Here is an 18629-nt window from a genome sequence, read left to right as displayed (position 1 = left end):
TCATGTTATTCAATCTATCATTATTTTCATGATTTCACCGTGCTAATAGTTAATATGGTCGAAATTTCTTTTCGATCAGCTTATCAAATAGGTGACCTAATTTCATTAGTATCTTATTTTTTCGATAGAATGGTTCGACTATTACCCTTTCCCCTCATTGAAAATACTGGCCTATCGCCGAAATCAATTAAATCTGAGTATTCACGTAATGAGACATTATTATTGAAAAATGACATAACTTTACCAATATCAATGTTTCAATCTGAAATTTTACAGATTATTAATCTACAAAAAGTTCATCATATTGATGTATTGATTGTGTTATTGCTCAATAATTTCAATTATAGTCAAATTAGTCTTTCCAAAAGTGTATAGTATTTTGTCCACCAGTGTAGTTGATCATTTACACCACCAACGATTAAATAAATATGTACTTTTCCTATTTTAGAGATGGTTTACATACCCGAATTACCGTTTTCTTACCGTTCCATTAATAATTATCGGTGAGTAACTTTTACCTGATTTTCGAAAGGAATTACTATCAATTCTTGTTATATTATCTATCATGTCTGTAGTATGTTATCATTCACCTTATTGGGAATCTGATTCAATCAATACCCTGGTTAGGTTGAGGTTTTCATCACCAATGAAAATCGTTGCCGAAGTTGGTCTACATATTGGCCTTTTCGGATTCAATATAACCATGAAAGACTTGGATGTATCCAAATCAACAGATAAAATCCTCCGACATGATTAATTTTGATTATAATGAACAATTTCAATGGAATTGGGTTTCATCATCAGCTGATAAACCAAAACTTTAGGTAAATAAGTGGAACTATTAAATGGTTTTGATTTGGATTGACAATATTTTCTTATTCTAATCTTAATTCAATCACGTAAAAGTAGGTAAATTTCCCCTTAAACTTTAGAGTACTGGTGTACTGAAACAACATTTATCCGTCGGAAAACTCGCGACATTCTAATGTGAAGATGAATAAGCAAAAAATAAACTTTGTATCTTGTTGTGAATTTTACAAAGAGAATTAAGTTTACATTTGTTTGATCAGACACCACTTAAAATCATATATAAACGCAAGTTTAGAGGTACAACTCATCAGACAAGTTTATCTTATTCCTTCAACAAGTTTGTAAAAAAGCAAAAATGAATAATCTTTTTATTTTTTTCACCTTAACCGTCGTTGCACTCACTGCAATAGACCAAGCTAATGCGATGAAATTGCCATCACCAATGAACATGGAATTAAAAATTGTAAACCCTATGAAATCAATTTTCTCTCCAGAACCAAAAACTACATCACCATCAGAGTCAACATCCAAAGGTAAATCTTTTGCTGAAACTGAAACAAACACTGATACAGACCATGGAACCACTAGTGAGGATTCAAGTGACGAAGCCGATGGAGGTTATGAGGACGATGAAGACACAGACTCATCAGACTCGAAAGCATCTGTTGCTGATTCACCAGCTTCTAGTTCTTCGTCATCATCAAATTCAGGATCTACTGGCTCAGGATCATCAACTGGTTCAACTAACAACTCTGGTTCATCATCAGGAACTGGCTCAGGATCATCATCTGCTGCTGGTGCTTCATCAGGTTCTGCTGCTGCTTCAGGTTCATCATCTGGCTCAGGTTCATCATCTGGCTCAGGTTCATCATCTGGCTCAGGATCATCAACTGGTTCAACTAACAACTCTGGTTCATCATCATCATCAGAACTGGCTCAGGATCATCATCTGCTGCTGGTGCTTCATCAGGTTCTGCTGCTGCTTCAGGTGCCTCATCTGGCTCAGGTTCATCATCTGGCTCAGGATCATCAACTGGTTCAACTAACAACTCTGGTTCATCATCATCATCAGGAACTGGCTCAGGATCATCATCTGCTGCTGGTGCTTCATCAGGTTCTGCTGCTGCTTCAGGTGCCTCATCTGGCTCAGGATCATCAACTGGTTCAACTAACAACTCTGGTTCATCATCATCATCAGGAACTGGCTCAGGATCATCATCTGCTGCTGGTGCTTCATCAGGTTCTGCTGCTGCTTCAGGTGCCTCATCTGGCTCAGGTTCATCATCTGGCTCAGGTTCATCATCTGGCCCAGGATCATCAACTGGTTCAACTAACCTGGTTCATCATCGACATCAGGAACTGGCTCAGGATCATCTGCTGCTGGTGCTTCATCAGGTTCTGCTGCTGCTTCAGGTCTCATCTGGCTCAGGTTCATCATCTGGCCCAGGATCATCAACTGGTTCAACTAACAACTCTGGTTCATCATCATCATGGAACTGGCTCAGGATCATCATCTGCTGCTGACTTCATCAGGTTCTGCTGCTGCTTCAGGTGCCACATCTGGCTCAGGTTCATCAACTGGCTCAGGATCATCAACTGGTTCAACTAACAACTCTGGTTCATCATCATCATCAGGAACTGGCTCAGGATCATCATCTGCTGCTGCTGCTTCAGGTGCCTCATCTGGCTCAGGTTCATCATCTGGCTCAGGATCATCAACTGGTTCAACTAACAACTCTGGTTCATCATCATCATCAGGAACTGGCTCAGGATCATCATCTGCTGCTGGTGCTTCATCAGGTTCTGCTGCTGCTTCAGGTGCCTCATCTGGCTCAGGTTCATCATCTGGCCCAGGATCATCAACTGGTTCAACTAACAACTCTGGTTCATCATCATCATGGAACTGGCTCAGGATCATCATCTGCTGCTGGTGCTCATCAGGTTCTGCTGCTGCCAGGTGCCTCAACTGGCTCAGGTTCATCATTTGCTCAGGATCATCAACTGGTTCAACTAACAACTCTGGTTCATCATCATCATCAGGAACTGGCTCAGGATCATCATCTGCTGGTGCTTCATCAGGTTCCTGCTGCTTCAGGTGCCTCATCTAGCTTAGGTTCATCATCTGGCCAGGATCATCAACTGGTTCAACTAACAACTCTGGTTCATCATCATCATGGAACTGGCTCAGGATCATCTGCTGCTGGTTCTTCATCAGGTTCTGCTGCTGCTTCAGGTGCCTCAACTGGCTCAGGTTCATCATCTGGCTCAGGATCATCAACTGGTTCAACTAACAACTCTGGTTCATCATCATCATCAGGAACTGGCTCAGGATCATCATCTGCTGCTGGTGCTTCATCAGGTTCTGCTGCTGCTTCAGGTGCCTCAACTGGCTCAGGTTCATCATCTGGCTCAGGATCATCAACTTGTTCAACTAACAACTCTGGTCATCATCATCAGGAACTGGCTCAGGATCATCATCTGCTGCTGGTGCTTCATCAGGTTCTGCTGCTGCTTCAGGTTCATCATCTGGCTCAGGTTCATCATCTGGCTCAGGTTCATCATCTGGCTCAGGATCATCAACTGGTTCAACTAACAACTCTGGTTCATCATCATCAGGAACTGGCCAGGATCATCATCTGCTGCTGGTGTTTCATCAGGTTCTGCTGCCAGGTTCATCATCTGGCTCAGGATCATCATCTGGCCCAGGATCATCAACTGGTTCAACTAACAACTCTGGTTCATCATCATCATCAGGAACTGGCTCAGGATCATCATCTGCTGCTGGTGCTTCATCAGGTCTGCTGCTGCTTCAGGTGCCTCATCTGCCTCAGGTTCATCATCTGGCTCAGGATCATCAACTGGTTCAACTAACAACCTGGTTCATCATCATCATCAGGAACTGGCTCAGGATCATCATCTGCTGCTGGTGCTTCATCCGGTTCTGCTGCTGCTTCAGGTTCATCATCAATTCATCATCTCGCCTCAGGATCAACTGGTTCAACTAACAACTCTGGTTTATCATCATCATCAGGAACTGGCTCAGGATCATCATCTGCCTGGTGCTTCATCAGTTCTGCTGCTGCAGGTGCCTCATCTGGCCAGGTTCATCATCTGGCTCAGGATCATCAACTGGTTCAACTAACAACTCTGGTTCATCATCATCATCAGAACTGGCTCAGGATCATCATCTGCTGCTGTGCTTCATCAGGTTCTGCTGCTGCTTCAGGTGCCTCATCTGGCCCAGGTTCATCATCTGGCCAGGATCATCAACTGGTTCAACTAACAACTCTGGTTCATCATCATCATCAGGAACTGGCTCAGGATCATCATCTGCTGCTGGTGCTTCATCAGGTTCTGCTGCTGCTTCAGGTGCCTCATCTGGCTCAGGTTCATCATCTGGCTCAGGATCATCAACTGGTTCAACTAACAACTCTGGTTCATCATCATCATCAGGAACTGGCTCAGGATCATCATCTGCTGCTGGTGCTTCATCAGGTTCTGGCTCTGTTTCAGGTTCATCAGGAACTGGCTCAGGATCATCATCTGCTGCTTATGCTTCATCAGGTTCTGCTGCTGCTTCAGGTGCCTCATCTGGCTCAGGTTCATCATCTGGCTCAGGATCATCAACTGGTTCAACTAACAACTCTGGTTCATCATCATCACAGGAACTGGCTCAGGATCATCATCTGCTGGTGCTTCATCAGGTTCTGCTGCTGCTTCAGGTGCCTCATCTGGCTCTGGTTCATCATCTGGCCAGGATCATCAACTGGTTCTAACAACTCTGGTTCATCATCATCATAGGAACTGGCTCAGGATCATCATCTGCTGCTGGTCTTCATCAGGTTCTGCTGCTTCAGGTGCCTCATCTGGCTCAGGTTCATCATCTGGCCAGGATCATCAACTGGTTCAACTAACAACTCTGGTTCATCATCATCATCAGGAACTGGCTCAGGATCATCATCTGCTGCTGGTGCTTCATCAGGTTCTGCTGCTGCTGGTGCCTCATCTGGCTCAGGTTCATCATCTGGCTCAGGATCATCAACTGGTTCAACTAACAACTCTGGTTCATCATCATCATCAGGAACTGGCTCAGGATGCTGTGCTATGGTTCTGGCTCTGTTCAGGTTCATGGGAACTGGCTCAGGATCATCATCTGCCTTATGCTTCATCAGGTTCCATGGGGCTCAGGTTCATCATCTGGCTCAGGATCATCAACTGGTTCAACTAACAACTCTGGTTCATCATCATCATCAGGAACTGGCTAAGGATCATCATCTGCTGCTGGTTCTTCAGGTTCTGCTGCTGCTTCAGGTGCCTCATCTGGCTCAGGTTCATCATCTGGCTCAGGATCATCAACTGGTTCAACTAACAACTGGTTCATCATCATCATCAGGAACTGGCTCACGATCATCATCTGCTGCTGGTTCTTCATCAGGTTCTGCTGCTGGGTTCATCATCTGGCCAGGATCATCAACTGGTTCAACTAACAACTCTAGTTCATCATCATCATCAGGAACTGGCTCAGGATCATCATCTGCTGCTGGTGCTTCATCAGGTTCTGCTGCTGCTGGGTTCATCATCTGGCTCAGGATCATCAACTGGTTCAACTAACTCTGGTTCATCATCATCATCAGAACTGGCTCAGGATCATCATCTGCTGCTGGTGCTCTATCAGGTTCTGCTGCTGCTTCAGGTGCCTCATCTGGCTCAGGTTCATCATCTGGCTCAGGATCATCAACTGGTTCAACTAACAACTCTGGTTCATCATCATCATCAGGAACTGGCTCAGGATCATCATCTGCTGCTGGTTTTCATCAGGTTCTGCTGCTTCAGGTGCCTCAACTGGCTCAGGTTCATCATCTGGCTCAGGATCATCAACTGGTTCAACTAACAAGGTTCATCATCATCATCAGGAACTGGCTCAGGATCATCATCTGCTGGTTCTTCATCAGGTTCTGCTGCTGCTTCAGGTGCCTCATCTGGCTCAGGTTCATCATCTTCAGGATCATCAACTGGTTCAACTAACTCTGGTTCATCATCATCATCAGGAACTGGCTCACGATCATCATCTGCTGCTGGTGCTTCATCAGGTTCTGCTGCTGCTTCAGGTGCCTCATCTGGCAGGTTCATCATCTGGCTCAGGATCATCAACTGGTTCAACTAACAACTCTGGTTCATCATCATCATCAGGAACTGGCTCAGGATCATCATCTGCTGCTGGTTCTTCATCAGGTTCTGCTGCTGCTTCAGGTGCCTCATCTGGCTCAGGTTCATCATCTGGCTCAGGATCATCAACTGGTTCAACTAACAACTCTGGTTCATCATCATCATCAGGAACTGGCTCACGATCATCATCTGCTGCTGGTTCTTCATCAGGTTCTGCTGCTGCTTCAGGTGCCTCAACTGGCTCAGGTTCATCATCTGGCTCAGGATCATCAACTGGTTCAACTAACAACTCTGGTTCATCATCATCATCAGGAACTGGCTCAGGATCATCATCTGCTGCTGGTTCTTCATCAGGTTCTGCTGCTGCTTCAGGTTCATCATCTGGCTCAGGATCATCAACTGGTTCAACTAACAACTCTAGTTCATCATCATCATCAGGAACTGGCTCAGGATCATCATCTGCTGCTGGTGCTTCATCAGGTTCTGCTGCTGCTTCAGGTTCATCATCTGGCTCAGGATCATCAACTGGTTCAACTAACAACTCTGGTTCATCATCATCATCAGGAACTGGCTCAGGATCATCATCTGCTGTTGGTGCTTCATCAGGTTCTGCTGCTGCTTCAGGTTCATCATCTGGCTCAGGATCATCATCTGGCTCAGGATCATCATCTGGCTCAGGATCATCAACTGGTTCAACTAACAACTCTGGTTCATCATCATCATCAGGAACTGGCTCAGGATCATCATCTGCTGCTGGTTCTTCATCAGGTTCTGCTGCTGCTTCAGGTTCATCATCTGGCTCAGGATCATCAACTGGTTCAACTAACAACTCTAGTTCATCATCATCATCAGGAACTGGCTCAGGATCATCATCTGCTGCTGGTGCTTCATCAGGTTCTGCTGCTGCTTCAGGTTCATCATCTGGCTCAGGATCATCAACTGGTTCAACTAACAACTCTGGTTCATCATCATCATCAGGAACTGGCTCAGGATCATCATCTGCTGCTGGTGCTCTATCAGGTTCTGCTGCTGCTTCAGGTGCCTCATCTGGCTCAGGTTCATCATCTGGCTCAGGATCATCAACTGGTTCAACTAACAACTCTAGTTCATCATCATCATCAGGAACTGGCTCAGGATCATCATCTGCTGCTGCTTCTTCAGGTGCCTCATCAGGTTCATCATCTGGTTCAGGATCATCAACTGGTTCACCTAACAACACTGGTTCATCATCATCATCAGGAACTGGCTCAGGATCATCATCTGCTGCTGGTGCTTCATCAGGTTCTGCTGCTTCCGGGTGCCTCATCTGGCTCAGGTTCATCATCTGGCTCAGGATCATCAACTGGTTCAACTAACTCTGGTTCATCATCATCATCAGGAACTGGCTCAGGATCATCATCTGCTGCTGGTGCTTCATCAGGTTCTGCTGCTTCAGGTGCCTCATCTGCTCAGGTTCATCATCTGGCTCAGGATCATCAACTGGTTCAACTAACAACTCTGGTTCATCATCATCATCAGGAACTGGCTCAGGATCATCATCTGCTGCTGGTGCTTCATCAGGTTCTGCTGCTGCTTCAGGTGCCTCATCTGGCTCAGGTTCATCATCTGGCTCAGGATCATCAACTGGTTCAACTAACTCTGGTTCATCATCATCATCAGGAACTGGCTCAGGATCATCATCTGCTGCTGGTGCTTCATCAGGTTCTGCTGCTGTGGGTGCCTCATCATCAGGTTCATCATCTGGCTCAGGATCATCAACTGGTTCAACTAACAACTCTGGTTCATCATCATCATCAGGAACTGGCTCAGGATCATCATCTGCTGCTGGTGCTTCATCAGGTTCTGCTGCTGCTTCAGGTGCCTCATCTGGCTCAGGTTCATCATCTGGCTCAGGTTCATCAACTGGTTCAACTAACAACTCTGGTTCATCATCATCATCAGGAACTGGCTCAGGATCATCATCTGCTGCTGGTGCTTCATCAGGTTCTGCTGCTGCTTCAGGTGCCTCATCTGGCTCAGGTTCATCATCTGGCTCAGGATCATCAACTGGTTCAACTAACAACTCTGGTTCATCATCATCAGGAACTGGCTCAGGATCATCATCTGCTGCTGGTGCTTCATCAGGTTCTGCTGCTGCTTCAGGTGCCTCATCTGGCTCAGGTTCATCATCTGGCTCAGGTTCATCATCTGGCTCAGGATCATCAACTGGTTCAACTAACAACTCTGGTTCATCATCATCATCAGGAACTGGCTCAGGATCATCATCTGCTGCTGGTGCTTCATCAGGTTCTGCTGCTGCTTCAGGTGCCTCATCTGGCTCAGGTTCATCATCTGGCTCAGGATCATCAACTGGTTCAACTAACAACTCTGGTTCATCATCATCATCAGGAACTGGCTCAGGATCATCATCTGCTGCTGGTGCTTCATCAGGTTCTGCTGCTGCTTCAGGTGCCTCATCTGGCTCAGGTTCATCATCTGGCTCAGGATCATCAACTGGTTCAACTAACAACTCTGGTTCATCATCTTCTGTTTTCTATAATGAAGCTGGTCAAAAATGTGTTTGTTTTGCATAAGATGCTTATATATGAACATGATTTGATATAGAGAATAATAATAAATTAACCTAATTATCTGTATATTTTATGTCTGGTTTTATCGCGCGGCTTATAGAAAAGGGTAAGACTCTAGAACACCACCGTTCGCAAATCGTCTTGAAACTTTTTCAGTGTATAGCCCTTAACATATAGGTCATACATATGGATGGAATTTCTGCGGAAACTTTTGGTTCAGAAGATACAGATAATCAAAAATACATTTTTACATAGGAGTCTATGGAGAAAATAAAAGTTTTCTACAGCATGTCAAAAAATTTCTAGAACAATGTTTTTGATAGCATGTATACATATTAGTATGATGATGTTATGTGTGAAAATTCAAGGTTCTGAGTGACTTGGTTGTGTAGGTAAAATTGCATGAAAAGTGTATTTTCACTGTTTTCATAGATTACTATTGAACCGAAGGTCCGCCACACTCAAAATTTAGTACATATTATTCTCAAGGTCAAACTTACTAGTCAAGGTCATTTCAAGGTCATCAAAGGAGTTTCAAATTTTTTACCTGTGAACAGCAATTTAATTGTGTTGAAGTTAATTATTCGCGATTATGGTGATTATCATGCATCAGATGGCAGCACAACCAAGTCACTCAGAACCTTGAATTTTCACACATAACATCATCATACTAATATGTATACATGCTATCAAAAACATTGTTCTAGAAATTTTTTGACATGCTGTAGAAAACTTTTATTTTCTCCATAGACTCCTATGTAAAAATGTATTTTTGATTATCTGTATCTTCTGAACCAAAAGTTTCCGCAGAAATTCCATCCATATGTATGACCTATATGTTAAGGGCTATACACTGAAAAAGTTTCAAGACGATTTGCGAACGGTGGTGTTCTAGAATATAGCCTAGAAAAGTTTCGAGGCTGTATTATAGCGTTTTTTAGATATTCATGATATTCAGGGTTTATATAGACACGCATAAGATCTGTAGATCTATTCAGTCAAAATTGGTTACTTATGATATAAAAAATCAAAAATGAAATAGGAATTTTGATTTGCTTATAATATAGTCACATCTCTTATACTTTATTTCGACCAGTGGAAATTGTTTGTGAGTTAAACACTAACTTGTACCCTAGAAGACTCCCTAATACAGTCAAGTACCTAAAACTGTCCAAATTTTTTTTAGAGCGGGCAATTCGAAAGGGTTAAAATCTAAAAATTATTTCGATTAAAAAAAATATTTAACTAATTTTAATTTCTAAGATAATGGGAAATTAAATAGAAAATATTGATTTTAATTGTTTTAGACCGATTTGATGAGATTTAATTGAGAAACAAAATAATTATTCTAATTGGAACAATTGGGACTAGTTCCAATTTGAAAGATGGAGCCACGGTCTATGGACAATTTTACGTGGACAGTTTTAGGTACTTGACTGTAAGTATTTAAGCCAATCTCAACAAAGAAACTTTACACTTGTTGAGACAGAGGACAAGATTACATTTAACCCTCAAGGGAAACAACCATTTTTAACCTTTTTCTCATTTCTTAACATTTACATTACATTTTCGTAAAAATATTAATAATTATTTGAAAGTTTTTTGAATTTTCGTATCGAAAGAGTAAAATCTATCCTTATACTCAACAAGGTCTGCAAATGAAACACTTGAGCATACTTTCATATCTTTCAAAATAGCTTGTGCTATGTTGAATTGTTTTGGTAGTCATCTTGAAAGCAATCAGTGTTGATTTGGATTTCCTTTCGAGATTAAGCAGAGATTCACTACAGATAATCCAATGATTCTTTATCAATCTTAAGCCAAAGGAAGTAACATCCGGAAAATCGTTGAGGATATTCAAACTCTAACGGTTTCAAACATCGCAATATTAAAGTGAATTACCGAGTTTTCTCTGTCTCTCATTTTAATCTGCGACAGTAGAAAAATTATTATAGGTTTCGTAAAAACCCGAGTTACTAAAGATTAACTCGTATTTGCTTTCTACTGATATCGACAGAAGAGACGAGAGTGACCTTTTCAAACTATGTGACAGAAATAACGAAAAAAATACAGTTATGGTAAAGCAAACGCTATTTATACAAAAGGTCTTTATATGTGCAGAAAAAATGGGTAAAAATAATCTTTTGCTTTCAAGAAAAATTGTCTATAGACGATTTATCAATCTATAGATTTATACATGTAACTGTATGTCTCTTCATTCTAAGGCTTCCATTCAGGTAGACCAACTCACTGATTTTTCTACATTGTTCTCAAAGTCAAACTTAATAAACATACAACTTTATATTGTAATCAAGTCGATTGTTCTCTAAATAAAGATCAGTTAGATAATTGACCAAAATGGAATTCGCCCAGATTCGAACTTGGTCAGCGAATTACTATACTCTTCATCAAGCAAAAACCTTTTTCTGGAGAAAACGGGTTATATCTTGGTGGATCGAATCCATGCCCGGCAATATCAATCAGATTGTCTGTGGAGATAAAGATGATAATTTTTACATAAGAAAAATCTCAAGATTGCAGGAAGAGAGGTAATTACACTGACAAGCAAAAATACTATACACACTTCGAATTTTAATAATTTAATATGATTTATTTAATTGTGGAAAGCTAATAGCACAATTCAGACGTTTTCAGCTTTGAGGGGGGCTCTAATTATCTTGTTGAAACCAAAATTCGCGTGATTATTATGCGAATGACCAAGATTACGAAGCATTTTAACTGAGGACAATTTAGGTGCTATTACGTTTTTTGACTTTTTTTTCAATTTAAACAATATTTCTGTCAAATATTCTTTTACAAAATCAATGAGGACCACATCAAGAGTTATAAAAACTCATAAAAGTTATTCAATTTCTATCATTATTTTCATGATTTACCGTAAGCTAATAGTTAATATGGTCGAAATTTTCTTTTTTCGATCAGCTTATCAAATAGGTGACCTAATTTCTATTAGTATCTTATTTTTCGATAGAATGGTTCGACTATTACCCTTTCCCTCATTGAAAATACTGGCTATCCGAAATCAATTAAATCTGAGTATTCACGTAATGAGACATTATTATTGAAAAATGACATAACTTTACCAATATCAATGTTTCAATCTGAAATTTTACAGATTATTAATCTACATAAAAAGTTCATCATATTGATGTATTGATTGTGTTATTAAGCTCAATAATTTCTTAATTATAGTCAAATTAGTCTTTTCCAAAAAGTGTGTATAGTATTTTTGTCTACCAGTGTAGTTGATCATTTACACCACCAACGATTAAATAAATATGTACTTTTCCTATTTTAGAGATGGTTTTACATATGCCGAATTACCGTTTTTCTTACCGTTCCATTAATAATTATCGGTGAGTAACTTTTACCTGATTTTCGAAAGGAATTACTATCAATTCTTGTTATATTATCTATCATGTCTGTAGTATGTTATCATTCACCTTATTGGGAATCTGATTCAATCAATACCCTGGTTAGGTTGAGGTTTTCATCACCAATGAAAATCGTTGCCAAGTTGGTCTACATATTGGCCTTTGGATTCAATATAACCATGAAAGACTTGGATGTATCCAAATCAACAGATAAAATCCTTCCGGACATGATTAATTTTGATTATAATGAACAATTTCAATGGAATTGGGTTTCATCATCAGCTGATAAACCAAAACTTTCAGAAGGTAAATAAGTGGAACTATTAAATGGTTTTGATTTGGATTGACAATATTTTCTTATTCTAATCTTAGAGACTGGTCATCTCAAGTATCAATATCGATTATCAGCTTCCAATGGACTTCCGATTCCATTTCTTTGGGTACTTGATTATTTCACAATAGATGGAGAAGAGTTTAGGTTTACACACTTCTATCAACAGGCTTCATGGTATTGTCACACTTTCTTATGGTCAGTTGGTCAATCAAATTGATTTGAGAAAGAGATTGTTGTGAAAAGTTTTTTAATCAATCCATCAATAATAAATAGGTTTCTCTTGGCTGTTGGTTATATCAAGTTGCCTTTTCTGTATCGTTATTGAATATGGTTCCTTAATGATGATGCTTACTGGATTATCTCTAATTACAACCAATATGATTTGGGCTTTACATAATAATCCAGTTCCATTGGAGATTCCATTTCAATCACCAAGTGGTAGTAGAGTGCAGTTCTTACACCCTGACTATTCATGGGCTTATTGGATAAATCTAACCAACGGTAATTATTATTATTAATATTTGAAAATCATTAAATCTCATTACACTGCTAAACTAAAAAAGTATATATTATTTTTAATATATGAAAAAATTGAATTTCGATAATCATTTGATGTTTATCGATAAATAATATTGCAATTATCTGTATATAATGGACTTTTTTCCAACAATTAGGATTATTTTGCTTGCTATTGGGGAGTTTTGTTTACATTATTGACATTAAATATCCTGATCTAACGGCTCAATTTTTCGGCATCGATATAATTCAAAACTATCAAGATTACTTTCGAGGTAGGGAAAGTTGATCTGAAATCGAATAATATTATTCAATTGTATGATGATTTTCATATTTTCAATTCCAGAAATAGATGAAGATAAAAAAAGACTACAAAGTGATGGGTCAAGCGTATCGACGGACAGCACATTGAAAATGAAGGTATGTCTTTATTTTAAAATTGTAATATAATTAAAAGTGATCAAGGATAATTCGATTAATTGTTTTTCTTTAATTGCAACTAGAATGGTGATTCGAATTATGTTGCCTTACGGAAAAAGGTCACCTCTGATAGACTTTCTCGGCTAAATCGATTGACTCTTCGTAATGGAGGAAATAAGAGTATCGATCGACCCGTTGCAGTTGGTAATCAATCGAAAAGTATCCAAGAGATCACCGAGCCTCATTATGTTGTACCCAAAACGATTACTGTACCTATTCAACCTCGAGTAGTCGGTGTGATACCTGGTGGATCTCGAGGAGTAGAAAAATTTTCATTATCAACTCAATAGTTGATATCAATTATCGTTTCAAGTCTAAACAAATTTTATTTGGAGAGTTATTATCGGCAAGAATATTTAATTTGGGAGAACACCAAAATCCTTTATATACAAAAATCTTAAATCAATTCTATGTCATCAATGTTCAAATGAGGTTTTAATCCATCGTATGTACTGAATTAGATGGAAAAAGATTGATTTTTTGAGATAACAGCCAACATGCGATAAAATTGAAAATCTAATTACCAGAAATTCCACCTGAACAAATATTAATGTGTTGGTGAAAAGGATATATTGTATTTACAATATATTATCTTTTAATCGCTGGAAATTAACCAATATACATATTGTGTATTTATTATATTCCCATTCACTATTTACCCGATTGACTTAAATCAATCTTTAAATGCGATTATTTCACAAACAAACTAACGGTTTAATTATTTCAAAATCTTGCCTAAATTAACTAAATCGTAAACAATTAAGTTTTTTCATCGAATGAAAAATTGAGCCATTTGATAAAAAATCAATTTTTAGAATCAAGGTTACAATATAACAACGGAATAGCAACAAATTAACCAATAATTTTTATTACTCAAAGATATGAAACACAATCAATATTAATGTTTACGATGATCAAGTAATAATTATCACAATTAAAGACAATTAAAAGAGTCCAATGTAAAGGACTAAGGAACAAATAACACTAGTGCTCAGTTGTGAAAAATTTCCCCCTAATTGTCAACAATTAAACATAACTCTATTAAGTTAATTAAGAAACACTTATAAATAGATAATATAAATAGTCACTTGACAAGTTGATTAATTGTAATTAACGTTTTCAATAGTAAATCAACTTCAGGTTTACCGGTTAAACTTTTCATTCACATTTCGAGTCTGTCTATTTGGGTTCATTCATGTTTCTGTTATTGAAGGGATCACATCACAAAGTTGTTATTGTTTATGTTTTAAATTGTATCTCTTTTTGTTAATTGTTTCTGTTTTAATTCAAACCTAATTACATTAACTATGGTTAAATAGAAAACAATCAGTGAATTAAATTGTTACCATAGAAGCGGCGAAAAAAGAAATGTTGATAATTAGTGTTTCTATTGATTAATTTTCCTGGTTGATCTTCACCTTAACCTTGTTTACTTTTTTTCTCCCTCTCTCAATGTTAAACACATTGACAATTTTTTCTTAATCTTTTCCACCATTAACCTAACATAGATTGTCCTTCAAATGTGTCCCGTTATCCTTTTGACCTTTATTTACTCTTTACTCTGTCTATTTATTCAAATAGTTACTTCCCTTTCCGTAAATTATGGAATCAATGAGGTTAGAATCAAAGAAGGTGAATCGACACTCATCAATTTCACTCTAACCGATAAAATTCATTCTACTTATGCTGATGGTCACCTTTACTATCAATTGAGAATCAGTTCACCTCGTGTTGCTGACCTTAAGACCGATGGGTCAATGAAAAGAATCACCTTGGATAAAGCTTATCTCATCCCAGATAAAAATGGCTACTTCAATTATTCATCGTCGGTCACAATAGTTGGTAAACTATTGGGACACACAAACCTTTTCCTTCAATACATTAATCCAAATGATACTCATTACACCAATGGATTAACAAGTGCTCTTAAAGATAATCCACCATGTGCTCAAAAAGATGATGAACATATTTCATCATCAGCTGAATCTTTAACCGTTAATCTAAATTCACTGGTTAATGGTGAAAATGTTGTTGACAAAACAAATCAATTATCTATTCTGGTCTCACTTAAACATAGTAAATTGGAAAATGTATTCACCCTTTCAGTCGTTTCCCTGGTTCTATTGAATTTCATCAACATGGGATGTGCTGTTGATCTGGTGGTCATTCAAAGTGTCCTTAAGAAGCCAATAGCACCTCTAATTGGTTTAATATCTCAATATGTGGTCATGCCTTTGGTAAGAGACAAAATCGATATTCAATCAATCAATCACTCACTCGCTCACCTTCTCATGGTGGAAATTACAAGTTAATAGAAACTCAGGGGGAGAGAAACAACTTTTTTTTACTTCTTATTGTTGAATTGAAATTCTTTTTTGCTGTGTTGTCACTTTTTTTTGTTCTTTTCTTCTTAAAATTTTGCCAACATTTGACTTCGTGTTACCGTTACTTGATTTTGAAAGATTCCGTTGCCGTTAAGTGGGTTTTCAGTAAGAATGAAAATCTCACGCACTACATAATAAGTTGGCCTCATTTTTTTTCTGAAAACTTTCAATTCTCTAAAGTTAAACTTGGTAACATGTTAATCTTGTAAGAATCAACTTGATATTTTCCATTCACCATCATTTTAATCAGTAAATTAGCTTAACCCCTTTTAACACAATTAACCAGCATCAAAATGATTCACATTCAATGTTGGTCAGTTGGTCCATTGTTCCAAGTGATTAATGTAATGATTAATTAATATTGATAAACGTTCCAAGTAAGAATGAATGAATTTCATTCTTAATTATCTTGACAAATTGACCATTAGGTCAACAGATTTAAAAGTTGTTTGATCAGGTCACATATACGAATGAGGTAATTTCTTAAATGATCAACTGATTATTACAATTAAGATTAACTTGTTTACCAGTTTACAATTTTTTCTTCTTCTCTTATATTGGCTTTGTGTTCCCTCTTCCTCTTAATTGTAAATAATTTCATCAACAATTTACTTGAACAAGATGATTAGTTGATTTTCAAGTTTAATTGTAAATTTTACCATAATTGTGGTGATTAGTTTTTTATTTTCTACTTCAATTATGATGATAATTAACTTTACTATTTTTAAATCATTAGCTTAACATTTACCAATTAATTTTTCCTCATTTTGTATAATTTACCATTATACCAACAATTAACATTAGTTAAATACTAATAATTAAAATTTAGAATAATTTAAATCCATTTCAATCAATTGATTTAAATAGTCTAGTAAATTGTTAATGATAAGTTTCACAAATCAAATATGATCAACAATCAACGTGTCTATCTTAATCAAAATCATTCAACAATAACAATTAAGACTGAATTAGAATAAGGAAACTCAATGTTAATCATTTTGTTTCACTTTTAATTTGATTACTGATTACAACGATATAATAAATGTACAAATAATTATTATATTATTAATAACAACCGCTAATTCATTGAGCAATTTATTATCATTATAGTGATTGTTGCTCAAGGGCAATCAATTGATTAACATCAATTAATGATCTAAATGAAATAGTTAACATTTATAAACGATAGATAAACTTGATTATCATGTTGTAAAGGTTAAAGTGAAAATGAGATTAAATCTAATTGAAGGTATTAAACAATTAATCGTAAACAGAAATGTATAAGTTGTATAAAATCTTATCGATACCAAACCATTAATACTTGGAAATTGATTACAATTAACCTTGTTTTCTTTTCTCTTCCAAACAATCAACTAATTGTATCAATATTTTCTATTAAATTTATATCTGTAGACGGCGTGGATAGTGGGCTATTTTTTGCTCTCCGGTGAAGCTTATTACTATTGGTTTGGTTTATTTGCCTTCGGATGTTCACCCGGTGGAAATGCCTCCAACATGTGGACCCTTCTCCTCGGTGGTAACCTCAACCTCAGCCTCACCATGACGTTCATCAGCACCTTCGCCGCCTTATGTAAGTATTTAACTAGGTCACTAGTCACCGGCGAGGTTTACAATTTAACCACAAAGTACTTTATTCATTAATTACATACAATTTACTTTAACTTTAATTCACAATCAACGAACAACTTGAGTTGAGTTAAGATTAAGTACTCATAAGATTTATGTTCACAAACTGTTTATTTGACTTGGTTGATTATCAATTCGATAATTGCAATCAGATTTTGATTTTTTTGCTCTTCTCTTTATTGTTGATATTTAATCAATTTTCCTGAATTTCGATTTCGATTACTGATTGGAAACTTTTCTCTTTTCTTTTCAATTTACAGTTATGATTCCTCTTTGGTTATTTACTTTGGGAATCTACGTTAATGGTCCAAGTACAATAAATGTCCCTTATATAAAAATCGTTCGGACATTGGCCGCAATGGCCTTTTTCCTAGGAATCGGTCTTCTTTTCCAAAAATATCTTCCCAAAGTTTCCAAGGTATATCATCACGATGATAACTCTAAATTGTTGCCTTTGAAAAACTACAATAATTACAATCAAAAGTTACAAATGTCAATTAATCAAGAGTGAAGTTAATTCCAACTTTAAATTGAATCGATTGATTGATGATTAAACGGAAACCTGATCAAGTTTTCCAGATTATCTCCTCACTTACAGTTATTTAATTACTGAGGAAATATTGTAACTTTTGATTACCTTAATTTGTTGATACGTTGATTACGTTTTCCATAATGTTTCATGTTGATTAATCAATTTATACAAATTTCCATTTCCTTTTAGATCTGTAAACGGATATTGGCTCCTGTATCTACAGCAATGATCATATTCATAGTCATATTCAGCACTTACGTTTACTGGTCTATGGTTAAACTATTAACTTGGCGTATCTTAATCTCAGCGGGTCTCAATGTTTGGGTCGGTTTTCTTATTGGATTTGTATTTGCAGTTATCTTTAGCTTTGAAAAAGCTGACCAAATAGCCATTGCCATTGAAACTGGAGTCCAAAATACAGGAATATCCATCATGCTGATACGTTTAGCACTTAAACCACCCGAAAGCGATTTAGCAACACTACTACCCGTCGCGGCTTCACTAATGACACCGATTCCATTGATGTTTCTCTGGATAATTAAACGATGTTGCAATTGTAAAGGATCAAAAAATGTCATTTACAGTCCACCCGAAGATGAAATTATCCATAAGCATCTTCGTACACCCCAATCAGTAAATGGCTTTAATGCCGTTAAAAGTTTTTAACCAATTGTTAACAATTAAAAGATATATAATTATTAATATTAAGTTAATTTAGTTTAAAAAAAACCTACAGATTAAAAACAAAGAAAGTAATTTAATTATTTAGTAAGATTTTAAATCTCTTTGTAATTT

The 18629-nt window shown here is 37.4% G+C and overlaps 3 protein-coding genes across 3 annotated transcripts; all 3 read left to right on the top strand.

The window, feature by feature from the left end:
- Window positions 1-1108: 1108 nt before the first annotated feature.
- On the top strand, window positions 1109-10443 carry LOC128392775 (secreted protein C-like). The gene is made up of 3 exons (XM_053352852.1): window positions 1109-2104; window positions 3364-3418; window positions 10367-10443. Exons 1-3 carry the CDS (start codon window positions 1166-1168, stop codon window positions 10441-10443), a joined length of 1071 nt encoding a protein of 356 aa, XP_053208827.1. The 5' UTR covers window positions 1109-1165.
- A 2125-nt stretch (window positions 10444-12568) lies between these two features.
- LOC128392774 (uncharacterized) lies at window positions 12569-13611 on the top strand (the record flags this gene model as incomplete). The annotated part of the gene is made up of 4 exons (XM_053352851.1): window positions 12569-12776; window positions 12950-13066; window positions 13138-13211; window positions 13295-13611. Coding segments are annotated over 4 exons (666 nt in total), but the record flags the coding sequence as incomplete, so codon positions are not given.
- Window positions 13612-14455: 844 nt separating this feature from the next.
- On the top strand, window positions 14456-18615 carry LOC128392781 (hepatic sodium/bile acid cotransporter-like). The gene is made up of 4 exons (XM_053352858.1): window positions 14456-15508; window positions 17069-17246; window positions 17563-17720; window positions 18024-18615. The coding sequence occupies exons 1-4, from the start codon at window positions 14792-14794 to the stop codon at window positions 18498-18500; spliced, it is 1530 nt and encodes a 509-aa protein (XP_053208833.1). The 5' UTR covers window positions 14456-14791; the 3' UTR covers window positions 18501-18615.
- The last annotated feature ends 14 nt before the right edge of the window (window positions 18616-18629 follow it).

Source organism: Panonychus citri, unplaced genomic scaffold (genome assembly GCF_014898815.1).
Source record: "Panonychus citri isolate SS breed McGregor unplaced genomic scaffold, ASM1489881v1 Contig00137, whole genome shotgun sequence".
Lineage (NCBI taxonomy): Eukaryota > Metazoa > Arthropoda > Arachnida > Trombidiformes > Tetranychidae > Panonychus > Panonychus citri.
This window is presented reverse-complemented; position numbering and strand designations above follow the sequence as displayed.

Coding starts and splice junctions, on each gene's coding strand:
- LOC128392781 (XM_053352858.1), top strand. CDS start 14,792: ATGTGTCCCGTTATCCTTTTGACCTTTATTTACTCTTTACTCTGTCTA. Junction 17,247..17,562: donor CAGCACCTTCGCCGCCTTAT/GTAAGTATTTAA, acceptor TTCAATTTACAG/TTATGATTCCTCTTTGGTTA. Junction 17,721..18,023: donor ATCTTCCCAAAGTTTCCAAG/GTATATCATCAC, acceptor ATTTCCTTTTAG/ATCTGTAAACGGATATTGGC.
- LOC128392775 (XM_053352852.1), top strand. CDS start 1,166: ATGAATAATCTTTTTATTTTTTTCACCTTAACCGTCGTTGCACTCACT. Junction 2,105..3,363: donor AGGTTCATCATCTGGCTCAG/GTTCATCATCTG, acceptor CATCTGGCTCAG/GTTCATCATCTGGCTCAGGA. Junction 3,419..10,366: donor ACTAACAACTCTGGTTCATC/ATCATCAGGAAC, acceptor ATCAATCTTAAG/CCAAAGGAAGTAACATCCGG.